The 11,888-nt window shown below is 47.1% G+C and overlaps 1 protein-coding gene across 3 annotated transcripts in view; it reads left to right on the top strand.

Moving 5' to 3' along the window:
• Window positions 1–3,438: 3,438 nt before the first annotated feature.
• ERCC3 (ERCC excision repair 3, TFIIH core complex helicase subunit) overlaps window positions 3,439–11,888 on the top strand; it is a 31,352-nt gene continuing 22,902 nt past the window's right edge. For 2 of the 3 annotated variants that reach the window (XM_045558827.1, XM_045558829.1), the window contains exons 1-8: window positions 3,439–3,528; window positions 3,839–4,191; window positions 4,705–4,941; window positions 6,629–6,678; window positions 7,132–7,267; window positions 7,451–7,615; window positions 8,083–8,287; window positions 9,841–10,155. In XM_045558827.1, coding sequence (XP_045414783.1) covers window positions 3,501–3,528; window positions 3,839–4,191; window positions 4,705–4,941; window positions 6,629–6,678; window positions 7,132–7,267; window positions 7,451–7,615; window positions 8,083–8,287; window positions 9,841–10,155 — 1,489 coding nt within the window. In that variant the 5' untranslated portion in view covers window positions 3,439–3,500. The remainder of the gene's footprint in view (window positions 3,529–3,838; window positions 4,192–4,704; window positions 4,942–6,628; window positions 6,679–7,131; window positions 7,268–7,450; window positions 7,616–8,082; window positions 8,288–9,840; window positions 10,156–11,888) is intronic. The other variant, XM_045558828.1, reaches the window with a different exon arrangement.

The raw sequence follows: 11,888 nt of genomic DNA, 5'->3' as shown, positions 1-11,888 counted from the left end.
AATTCTAGCACTCTGGGAGGCCGAGGCAGGTGGATCACTCGAGGTCAGGAGTTCGAGACCAGCCTGAGCAAGAGCGAGACCCCGTCTCTACTAAAAATAGAAAGAAATGATCTGGACAGCTAAATATATATAGAAAAAATTAGCCGGGCATGGTGGCACATGCCTATAGTCCCAGCTACTCGGGAGGCTGAGGCAAGAGGATTGCTTGAGCCCAGGAGTTTGAGGTTGCTGTGAGCGAGGCTGATGCCACAGCACTCTAGCCCGGGCAACAGAGTGAGACTCTGTCTCAAAAAAAAAAAAAAAGCTCAAAATTCAAAGTCTAAATGTCCAACAGTGAGGGCTATGGTAGTGAAGTACCACAAACTAGGTGGCTTATAATAACAAATTTATTTTCTCACAGTTCTGGATGCTAAGTCTGAAATCAAGGTGTCCACAGGGCTGTAGCAGCATCTCTCCAATCTCTGCTTTATCATTATGTGGTGTTCTCCTGTGTGTGTTTCCCTTTTTATAACGACACCAGTCATTGGATTAGAGCTCACCCTAATGACCTCACTTTAACTCGATTACCTCTGTAAAGACCCTATTTCCAATTAAGATCACATTCTGAAGTACCAGGGGTAGGATTTCAAAATATCTTTTTTAAGGGGGGCACAATTTGAGCCATAGCTGTCTGTCCTCTGGCCCCTAGAACTTCATATCCTTCCCACATGCAAAATATATTCACCCCATCTCAATATCCCTAGAAGTTCGTCATTCTAGCATCAACTCATATCAGCTCAAATCTCATCTAAATCATCAAAAACAATTATGGTTGAGACTTGGTATGGTTCATGTTGGAGCAAAATTCCTCTCTGTGAACCTGTGAAACCAGGCAAGTTGCCTGCTTCCAAATTACAATGGTGGGACAGGCAGAGAATAGACATTCCCTTCCAGAAGGGAGAAATAGGAACGAAAAAAGACCTGCAGGTCCCAAGCAAGTCTGAAAGCAGGGAAAATTACATTAGCTTCTAAGGCTTGAGAATAATTCCCATTGGCTTGATGCTCTGTTCTCAGGACTTACTGGGGCTGTGGCCCTCAGAACTAAGGAGATGGCCCAAGGAGGCCTGTGATGGCAGAAGCAGTCACACTGATCTCTACTGCCCTATGATCCCTTTCCTACCTGTAGAATCCCAGAAGTCCAACAGCCTGCCTTCATTTCATGTCATCTCTGCCTCTTCAGTCCAAACTGTCAGGGACTGACATCTTCTGCTGAGATGGTTGATTGGATCTATAAGCCACATACCTAATCTCTTGCAAATAAATGGCTGTCCAGCCACATCCTTAGTATTTTCTCCAGAGCATATGTTCTCATTTTTTACAATATGAGTATGCTAAAAATTATCCAAATCTTCAAGTTCTGGTTCTTTTTGTTTAACAATTCCTTCTTAAGCTTCCATTCTTCCGTTCTTCACTCTGAAATGTCTCCAGTCCTTGGACCTTTTCTGTACCTACATTCATTCCCTAGGTAATTTCAACCAATTCTATAGCTTCCATACCATAGATATGTTGCCAGTTCCAAAATTCATATTTCTAGGTCTCTGAACTTCAGACTCATATCCAATTTCCTTTTTGGCACTTCATTTAATTGTCTAACAGGCCATTGCTATGGATTGAATTGCATCCTTCCCCAAATTCATACGTTAAGCCCTGACCCCCAATGTGACTATTTGAAGATAGGGCCTGTGAAGAGATAACAAAGTATAAAAGGACAAAAGGGGTCCTAATCCAACAGCGCTGGTGTCCTCATGAAAAGAGGAAGAGACACTGGAGTTATCTCTATGCCTTGTAAGGACACAGCAAGAAGGTGGCCATCTGCAAGCCAGGATGCGGGCCCTCACCAGGAACTAAACCCTACTGGACCTTATTCTTGGATTTCATAGTCTCCAGAACTGTGAGAAAATAAATGTATGTTGTTTAAGCCATGCAGTTTGTGGTATTTTGTTATGGCAGACTAATACAGCCACTCCCACTCAATATGTCCAAAACCATTCTCCAAACCTGTACCTTCCCCAAGTACATCATCATTTTTGAAGTTGCTCAAGCCAAAAATCTTGGAGTTATCCTTTACTGCTCTCTTTCACTTGCCATATCCAGTCAGCCAGCAAATCCCATCTACTCTACCTACAAAATAGATGAAGAATTGAACCACTTTTCATCACCTTTACCCCTAACACCCTGGTAAAGCCAGCCAGTTTATCAACTGGACTGCTGCAGTAGCTGCCCTTGGCCTTGTAAAGTCTATCTTCAAGCAGCTAGTGTAATCTTTTAATACTAAATCAGATTGTCATTTTTTTCTGCTCAGAACCCTCCTGTGGTTTCTCATTTTGTAATAAAACCCAAAGTTTTTGTCATTACCTACAAGGCTTTCCATCAGCAGTTTTCAACCTTGAGCATCAGAATCATCTGGAGAGCAAGGTTGTTGGCCCCACCTTCAGTTTTTTTTTTTTTTTTTTTTACTCAATTGGTCTGGGATGCTGCCAGACACGTTGCATTTGCCTTTATAACCCGTTTTAACTGGTTTCCATGTTATGTTTTTGCAGCCAGGAGACCCTACTTTGAGAACCAGTGTTTAGCTTGCACTGCACCGCGCCCCGGCTCAAGCCACACTGCCGCCCTGTTTCTAATTAAATGCAAACGTGTGTGGATCTCACTTTTGTGCGCTCCGCACTGCTCCTCCCTAGGTATTTATAAAGGACATTGCTTCACTTTCCTGAGATCTTTGCTCAGATGACACCACCTCAGGACGTATTCAGGGACCACTCTATTTAGAATGGCACTGCCAGTCACCCTGAGCCCCCGTTGATTCTTCCTCAGAGCACTGAACGCTACATTTATTTGTTTATTGCCCATCGCTCCGTTAGAATGCAACTTCCAGCCGGGCATGGTGGCTCACGCCTGTAATCCTAGCACTCTGGGAGGCCAAGGGAGGATCGCTTGAGGTCGGGAGTTCGAGACCAGCCTGAGCAACAGCCAGACCCCAACTCTACTAAAAATAGAAATTATCTGGCCAACTAAAAAATATATACAGAAAAAATTAGCTGGGCATGGTGGCGCATGCCTGTAGTCCCAGCCACTTGGGAGGCTGAGGCAGGAGGATCGCTTGAGCCCAGGAGTTTGAGGTTGCTGTGAGCTAAGCTGACGCCACGGCACTCTAGCCTGGGAAACAGAGCGAGACTCTGTCAAAAAAAAAAAAAAGGAAAGAAAAGTTCCAGAAGGACTATGCCTTTAATTTGTTCACTGCTCAGGTGCTCGATAAATACAGTATTTCACTGAAATTCTTGAGGAATGAACAGAGGAGAAGACGGCCCGGGGAACGGTCACACCACGTGGCCCGGCGCCCGGAGGCGGGACTTCCTATGTGGACGCCGAAGGAGCTTCCTGTGTGAGCCGGAAGTTCCTCTGAGAGCCGACGCTGCGGTGAGGCCTCGGCGTCCGCTGTGCGCGCTGCCGCCGCCGCTGCCATGGGCAGGAGAGACAGGGCCGACCGCGGTGAGACGTGGCGCGGGCGCGCCCGGGCTCCCCTGCACTCGCCGCTCTGTGGCCGAGCTGCTCCGGGTTTCTCGGCGGCGGCCGACCCGCAGGCCCTCCCGCGGGCACGCGGGGCCCCGCTGTGGGGGGAGATGCCGAACCCGGGCGCAGCCCGGCGAACTAGGCTGGGTAGGAGGCGGTTGAGGGACGCGATGCCCGCGGGATGCGGGAGGCGCTTGGCTAGGACTCGTGGCGCGGGTGAAATGTCGCCAGGCGGTGCGGAGGGAATCCCGGGCACCTGCTGGGCTCACTTCTGTGTCGGTGTCTGCAGACAAGAAGAAGTCCAAGAAGCGGCACTACGAGGATGAGGAAGAAGATGAAGACGACGCCCCTGGGAACGACTCTCAGGAAGCGGTTCCCTCGGCGGCCGGGAAGCAGGTGGATGAGTCCGGCACCAAAGTGGATGAATACGGAGCCAAGGACTACAGGGTGCAGATGCCTCTGAAGGACGACCACACCTCCAGGCCCCTGTGGGTGGTAAGTGCGCCCTTAGCCAGGGCAGGGCCTGAGAGTTCGTGGAGTGGCAGCTACACCTTGGGCAGTCCCAAAGCCGGATTTGAAATGTGGGACACTCCCCCGCACTGGAAGAGACAGCTTTCATCCAACACGTTTGAACAGCCAGAGGTAGGAATGAGCGGCTACCACACATGTGCGGGCCAGACCTGAGCTTCTAACGTCTGTATTTACTCTCCCTCCCTTTCTAGCCGTACCCCATGTTAGGAGGTACTTTTAGTCTGCCCAATAAATAGCATTTATCATGTAACAAATTATTTTCCCATTTTTTGAAATTAAGGGGAGACATCTTGGTAGCCAGCCTTTGATCAACTTAAAATCATTAATGTTCTACGTGCAGCTGAAGTCTAGCCAAAGGGTTACTTGAGGATAGCCAGTATGGTGGGCTTCCCTAGGCAAATAGTGGGAAACAGCTACTGCGTTTGGAAACCTTTTTCTCTATTTTTGTCTACTACTCTGTATCTGATCAAAGTAACAGGCCTCCCAGTTGTCTGAAGAAGGGTTTGCAAAAATATCTCTGGTGTTGAGCGTTTATTCTTTCTTCATAATGGTATGGGCAAGAGTTTAATATTCTCTGCAACTCATTAATTTCTTTGTTGGTTGTGTCCATTTGGTGTTTGTCAGGCTCCTGACGGCCATATTTTCTTGGAAGCCTTCTCTCCAGTTTACAAATATGCCCAAGACTTCCTGGTGGCTATTGCAGAGCCAGTCTGCCGACCAACCCATGTGCATGAGTACAAACTAACTGCCTACTCCCTGTATGCAGCTGTCAGTGTTGGGCTGCAAACCAGTGACATCACTGAGTACCTCAGGAAGCTCAGCAAGACTGGAGTCCCTGATGGAATTATTCAATTTATTAAGGCAAGTGGGGGCTGAGGCTAACAATTCCGTCTGCCTTGGTAGTGTAGTGATAGCTGGGATAGAGGGGACTTGTTGTCAGCCTCTGGCAGCCATGAAAATGTGCCATTCAGCTCTCCTGTAGGGAGCATAATAATTGATTGCCCCAGCTGTTACCCTTCTGGATCCAGTATTGTGTTATGGCTGAGACCAGCTTCTCCCAGGTTGCTCCCAGTTATGGGTACTAACACGGTGAGGCTCCTAATTCAGGCCCATCCTGGCCAGGATTATTTGGGAATGCAGTCCAAAGTAGGTGGTGCTGTGGACTGGATTGTGTTCCTCTCAAATTTATATGTTGAAACTCTACTCTCTAATGTTGCTGTATCTGGAATATGAAAGTAATTGAGACAAAATTCAGTATTCAGTGTGGGGCCCTGATCCAGTAGGTTACTGTCCTCATAAGAAGAGATACCAGAGAGCTTTTTTTCTTTCTCCCTGTCATGTGAGTATACAGTGACAAGGTGGAGGTGGCTGTCCACAAGGCAGGCAGAGAACCTTCACCAGAAACCAAACAGGCTGGGACCTTGATTATGGCCTTCTAACGTCTAGAACTCTGAGAAAATAAATTTCTATTGTTTAAGCCACCCAGTCTGTGGTATTTTTTATGGCAGCCCAAGCTGGCTAATGTGGGTGGTAAACTCCATCTAAGGCTAAATACTTGCATGAAACCAAGAGTCAACAAGTTCCATCAGAGAAAGTCAACAAGAACTAAGAATGTTGAAGTAGAGAGGGTTCCATGTGAACTGCGATTGAACATGCTTGGGTTTTTTCTGAGAGACGGACGACTACCATTTAGAAGAGATGGACAGTAGCTTTCTTTGCCTTTGGCTGATCTAGAGGGAGTCAGATTCAGACCCCCAAATCTGGAGTGACAGAAGAGTACCATAGGCATCCAGTATCATACTGCAGCCAATCCCACAGTAGCTACAGGAGTCATAGGGAGAGTTCTCTTGTAATGTGGAAGGGTGCCCAGGGAGAGAGTCTTGCACCTAGCTGGAATGAGCCGCATCAGCATCATGGATTTGCCCAGTCTTGGCTGGGAGCTGCCTGCAGGGATGTAGGTGCTGGTGTGGTGCTGTGGTGGGTCAAAGAGACGGCAGTGGGGTGGGCAGCCCCCCAAGGTCTGGTCTGAGTTTCATGGTTACACACAACCTTTGCTGCATTCCTTTCTAAAGATTGTTGGGAACTGGGGAGGATTTAAGCTGTTTGCTCTGCCATGAAGACACTTACATTCTAGTTGGGGAAATAACATTGGTGATGAGGCCAGGAAGCTTTGCATTTTATTTATGCAGCAATTACTGAGCACATACTGTGTGCTGGGAGCTGTAGTAATAGCTGTGGCAGGATGAGCCTCCAGATTAGGGTGGAGACTGTGGAAATGGAGGGAGAAGGCAAGAATACAAGGGAAATTTTAAGCATTGTTTCATAAATTAAGCGATGTGCATCAGAATTAGCCAGGCAGAAAGCAAAGGCCAATGGATAAAGCTCAGTGTAGGCAGATCTGATCCCTTTAGGATTTCAGGTTGGCTTTTCCTAAAGTGAAATGAACTCTTCACTTGGTTGGTAGGGGTAAGATGTGACCTGTATGAACGTGTTCTGAAAGAGCTGCTCATTGCTCATTTTGCCTGTTTGGTATTGTCTCTATTTGTAGTTGTGTACTGTCAGCTATGGAAAAGTCAAGCTGGTCCTGAAGCACAACAGGTAAGAGATTCCATGACAGGTCTGTCCCAAGGCACTTTCACCGTCTGTACACCAGGTGGAAGACGCTGGTAATGTTTATGGACTGTCTGTACCTCTTTCTCATTACCCTGAAGCACAGATCATTACCCCGAAGAACGAATTTCCAGTCTGGGCCCAGGAGATGGGAGATGGGCCCAGACTGGAAATTTGTTCACTGGCCAGTGTGTTTCCTGTAGTAGTGGAGCTGGGGCTCAGACTCCTGCTTACTTGATTTCAAGGTGGGACTTTGCCCACAACTCTCAAGTTATATTATGGCCAGTAACTCATAGCTCAGATTTGATAAAGGGTTGGGGGTAGTGAGAGAGTGGGGAGAGTCATGAGGATTCTATTTCCAGACTATCTAATGAATGAGTAGTGGAATCGTCTAGAAGTGCTTATTGGTCAGTAGGTACTGTCTTCCTCCCCTGCTTGTAGGTACTTTGTTGAAAGCTCCCACCCTGATGTCATCCAGCATCTCCTCCAGGACCCGGTGATCCGGGAATGCCGCCTGAGGAACTCTGAAGGGGAAGCCACCGAGCTCATCACAGAGACTTTCACAAGCAAATCTGCTGTATGTGGGCTCCTGGGTCACCCTTCGGGGCCGGGCATTTGGGATTTCAGCTCAGGTGTCTTTGATCCAGCACTTGCAACCTAGTAGTCCTGCTGTTTTCTCCCCCTTACAACTTCAACCCTTGCTTGATAACAACGGAATTAAATATCATGTGCAAGTCCAGAGCCTACCTTTCTCTTACAGATTTCTAAGACTGCTGAAGGCAGCAGTGGGCCCTCCACTTCCCTAGTGACAGATCCACAGGGTAAATCTGACATTCCCACAGACCTGTTTGACTTTTATGAGCAAATGGACAAGGATGAAGAAGAAGAAGAAGAGACACAGACGGTATCTTTTGAAGTCAAGCAGGTCAGTGAATGTCCCCTCCTGGTTCCTTCACTAAACCTGTGTCAGAAGCCGGTCCAGCCCTGTGTCAGCTCTGCCTGTAATCTGTGTGCGAGGAAGGGGTCCCTGTTGAATTGCTTTCTCTTTTTTGGTGTTGGGGGACCAGGCATGGCATCATTTCTCCTGACGGAGCTGGATTCAAGTGTCCTCCTCCTCAGGCTGGTAGTCTGGTCTTCACAAGCTGCTGAGGAGATGTGAGAAACAGTGGCAGAGGGTTGGTTTGGCTGCTGATTAGATTTCCTTATGACATTGTTGTTAGTTTGGGTTGCTTTTCTATGCTTTAACCCAGTTGTTCCCGAGCATTATCTAAAATTGTGGAAGTCTAGATAAAATGCCATTTTTTTGACAATTGGGCCCAGTGGAATATGTGGTGGTTTTGAGCATGCTTTGGAATTAATAAGATTTTAAAAACCTTCCTGCTCACTCCCCAGGAAATGATTGAGGAGCTCCAGAAACGTTGCATCCACTTGGAATACCCTCTGCTGGCAGAATATGACTTCCGGAATGATTCTGTCAACCCTGATATCAACATTGACCTGAAACCCACAGCTGTTCTCAGACCCTATCAGGAGAAGAGCTTGCGGAAGATGTTTGGGAATGGGCGTGCACGTTCGGGGGTCATTGTTCTTCCTTGTGGTAAGTGATAACATGAAGGAAGAAGGTGGCCAGTCTGCTCTGTCTGGATCTGCCAGCTGCTTCCCGCTTGCTTTCTGCACCTTTCCCTAAATCACACCTTGCCAGGAAATAGCCAAGGTTGGGCGACCCCCCTGTCCATTCATGACTTGACAAATACTTATTGAGTGCTTGCTGTGTGTGGGGCCCTGGCCTAGGCACTAGGGGTATAGTGGTGGCAAGAACAACACCCCTGACCTCGGAGCTCATTCCACTGGGGTGGTAAGCAGATTGACTAAAGAATGTCTAAAATCTTTGGTGGTGATGGAGTCGGTGAAGAAAAATAGACCAGGTGAGGGGTGAGACTGTGCAGATGGCAAGGGTCTGTTTTATGTAGTGGGTAGGTTCTTGTTCTTGAAATCGGTCTTGGGAGTTGTGTATTTGGAGACACCCTAATACAGAAACTTCCTTGTTTCTGGACAGCTTATGATGGTGTGCAAGTTTAGGAAAAGGTGGTAGCAACTGCCTGGCACCTGTCTGACCTCACTTGTCTTCAGTAATGTCAGATCCTGGCCTAGGTTCTTAGCCAGAAGCCATAACAGACTCACCTGGGGGCCCCACCCTTGATTTACAGAGGCAAAATCTCCAGGGGAGAGGAGGTTCTTTTTTTTTTTTTTTTTGAGACAAAGTCTCACTCTCTTGCCTGGGCTAGGGTGCCGTGGCGTCAGCCTAGCTCACAGCAACCTCAAACTCCTGGGCTCAAGTGATCCTCCTGCCTCAGCCTCCCGAGTAGCTGGGACTACAGGCGTGTGCCACCATGCCCGGCTAATTTTTCTATTTTTAGTAGAGACGGGGTCTCCCTCTTGCTCAGGCTGATCTCGGACTCCTGATGTCAAGCGATCTTCCGGCCTTGGCCTCCCAGTGTGCTAGGATTACAGGCGTGAACCACTGCGCCCAGTCAAGGAGGTTCTTTTTTTCAAAGCTCTGTGGGTTATTTTAATGGTAAAATAAGAATTTCTGTTTAAAGGAATAGCTTGATTTTTATGTTGGTCTTCAGGTGGTGATGGTAGTAAACTCAGAAGCACCTGGAATTTCATCTCCTCTGTCTTTTCCAGTGACATGCACACTTAGTGGATTGCTGCATTCTTGGCTGTTTGCTATTTGAGGATAATAGTGGTGTGGGGCTCTGGGGTAGGCACTCTGTGCCCCAGCAGCGTCACTGTCCTATGGCCTTTGGCAAAGTGCTCCTCAGCTTTAGTTTTTGCCATTTTTAAAATGGCAATGACAGGAGTATCTTTTCTCACTGGCTTGTTTTGAGATTTTCGCATCTAAATGAGATGCATGTGAAGTGTTGCAGGAGCACCTGCCACCTACTGGTTCTCTTGTGTGTGTAAAATGGGCCATCTCCTCCTTACAAAGAAGAAAACAGACTGGAGCAGTAAGTGCCTCGTAGGTATCAGCTGTAAGGACTGGTGTAAGACATTTTCCTAGATTCCTATACTAATGACTCATTCTGCCTATCCCTGTCCTTTGTTTTAACCTGGCCTTTGGTAGAATCACCCTCTGGTTTCTTGTAGGTGCCGGGAAGTCCCTGGTTGGTGTGACTGCTGCATGCACTGTCAGGAAGCGCTGTCTGGTGTTGGGCAACTCGGCGGTGTCTGTGGAACAGTGGAAAGCCCAATTCAAGATGTGGTCCACCATCGATGACAGCCAGATCTGTCGCTTCACCTCTGACGCCAAGGACAAGCCCATAGGCTGCTCCATTGCCATTAGCACCTACTCCATGCTGGGCCACACCACCAAAAGGTCCTGGGAGGCTGAGCGAGTCATGGAGTGGCTCAAAACCCAGGAGTGGGGCCTCATGATCCTGGATGAAGTGCACACCATACCAGGTAAGCAGGCTGAAGCTGAGCTCTCCACTAGTTGTACAGGTGAAAATTGATTTCCAGTTGTTGGGTTAGGGGAGGGACTGCTGTGTAGTCCACCCAGCTGGCTAGTAAAGCTATGAAATAGTTTTGCTGGGTAAAGCTTTTAAATAATTTTTAAGTGTGGAGTAGGGATGGGGGTGTATTCAGTGACAGCTTCCCTAATCACTGACTCAGAGTAATCAGTAAGACAGTGATATTTCCTTCCTTCATATTTCTTACTGTTGCAGCCCAATTTGCCCTTAACCCATTTTTTATGGTCCTGTGAAAACTGGGCTAGGAGCACTGAAAAGCCCTTGCAGTAGTGGTGTTATGTTTTATTTAAAGGCTAAAGTATTGGTCTTTAGTCAATACGTAATAAAAATCTTATTTCTCCAAGTATTGCAGGCAAACTCTTTTTCTTAGCAGCTTTATTTAACTTATATACCATAAAATCACCCATTATAAGTGTACAATCCAGTGAGTTTTCATAAATTTATGGAGTTGTGCACCCATCACCATGATCCTGTTTTAGAACATCCCCCTCATACCCATTTGCAGTCAATCCCTGCTTTTCTCAGTAGCCTCAGGCAACCACTGAACTGCTTTCTGTCTCTATAGATCTGCCTTTTCTGGAAATTTCATATAAACAGAATCATACAATATATATTTTCTTGTGTCTGACTTCTTCCTTTGCATAATGGTTCCTCCATGTCGTAGCATTTATCAGTAGTTTGTTTCTTTTATTGATGCATGATATTCTAAGGAAACCTTTCTTGATAAAAACAGATTAAGGGATTAAGATGAACAGTTTAAGATAAATTAAGTCTAAAATAGAGTTTACTCTGAATAAAATTAAATCTGAGTCATTTTCACGTACAGCTTTCAAAATGTTGTCAAAATGGCCGCAGCGTCTGGTTCTTTCCATGTAATACGAGCTCCTCCAGCACCTGTGGGTTTCTTAAGATGCCTAGAGATGTTTACAGCTGGCTAGGTAGGGATCAGGGGTCTTTCTGGTGGAAGCCACAAGGCAGAGGCCTTATAGTGGGAAAGTACTTGGAACGTTCGGACGACACTGGATGGCTATGCAGCCAGAGAAGAGGAGAGGAAGAGTAGTCAAGGCTGAGGAAGGATGGAGGTATTGGGGCAGCTCTCTGGGGCCTTGCAGGCCATAGTAAGGAGTTTTGCTTGTACTCTGAGTGAATGGGAAGCCATCTAAGGGATTTGAGCAAAGAGATGAGTTTGTGGAATCCCAGTAAGAGGTGTGAGCCAGTGGGAATGAAGTAAGGGTGAAGGTATCATTGGTAGCTATCTTTTTTTTTTTTGAGACAGAGTCTTGCTCTGTTGCCTGGACTAGAGTGCCATGGCGTCAAGCTCACAGCAACCTCAAACTCCTGGACTCAAGCAATCCTTCTACCTCAGCCTCCCGAGTAGCTGGGACTACAGGCATGTGCCACCATGTCTGGCTAATTTTTTTTCTGTATATATTTTTAGCTGTCCAGATAATTTCTTTCTATTTTTAGTAGAGACAGGGTCTCGCTCTTGCTCAGGCTGCTCTGGAACTCCTGACCTTGAGCGATCCTCCCGCCTCGGCCTCCCACAGTGCTAGGATTACAGGCATGAGCCACCGCACCTGACCCTGGGTATCTATCTTATGAAGCTTCAGCTGACAGGTTGGATGTGGGATCAGAGAAAGAGAAATCCAAGATGACACTGAGCTT

Source organism: Lemur catta, chromosome 8 (assembly GCF_020740605.2).
Source record: "Lemur catta isolate mLemCat1 chromosome 8, mLemCat1.pri, whole genome shotgun sequence".
NCBI classification, from domain to species: domain Eukaryota; kingdom Metazoa; phylum Chordata; class Mammalia; order Primates; family Lemuridae; genus Lemur; species Lemur catta.
This window is presented reverse-complemented; position numbering and strand designations above follow the sequence as displayed.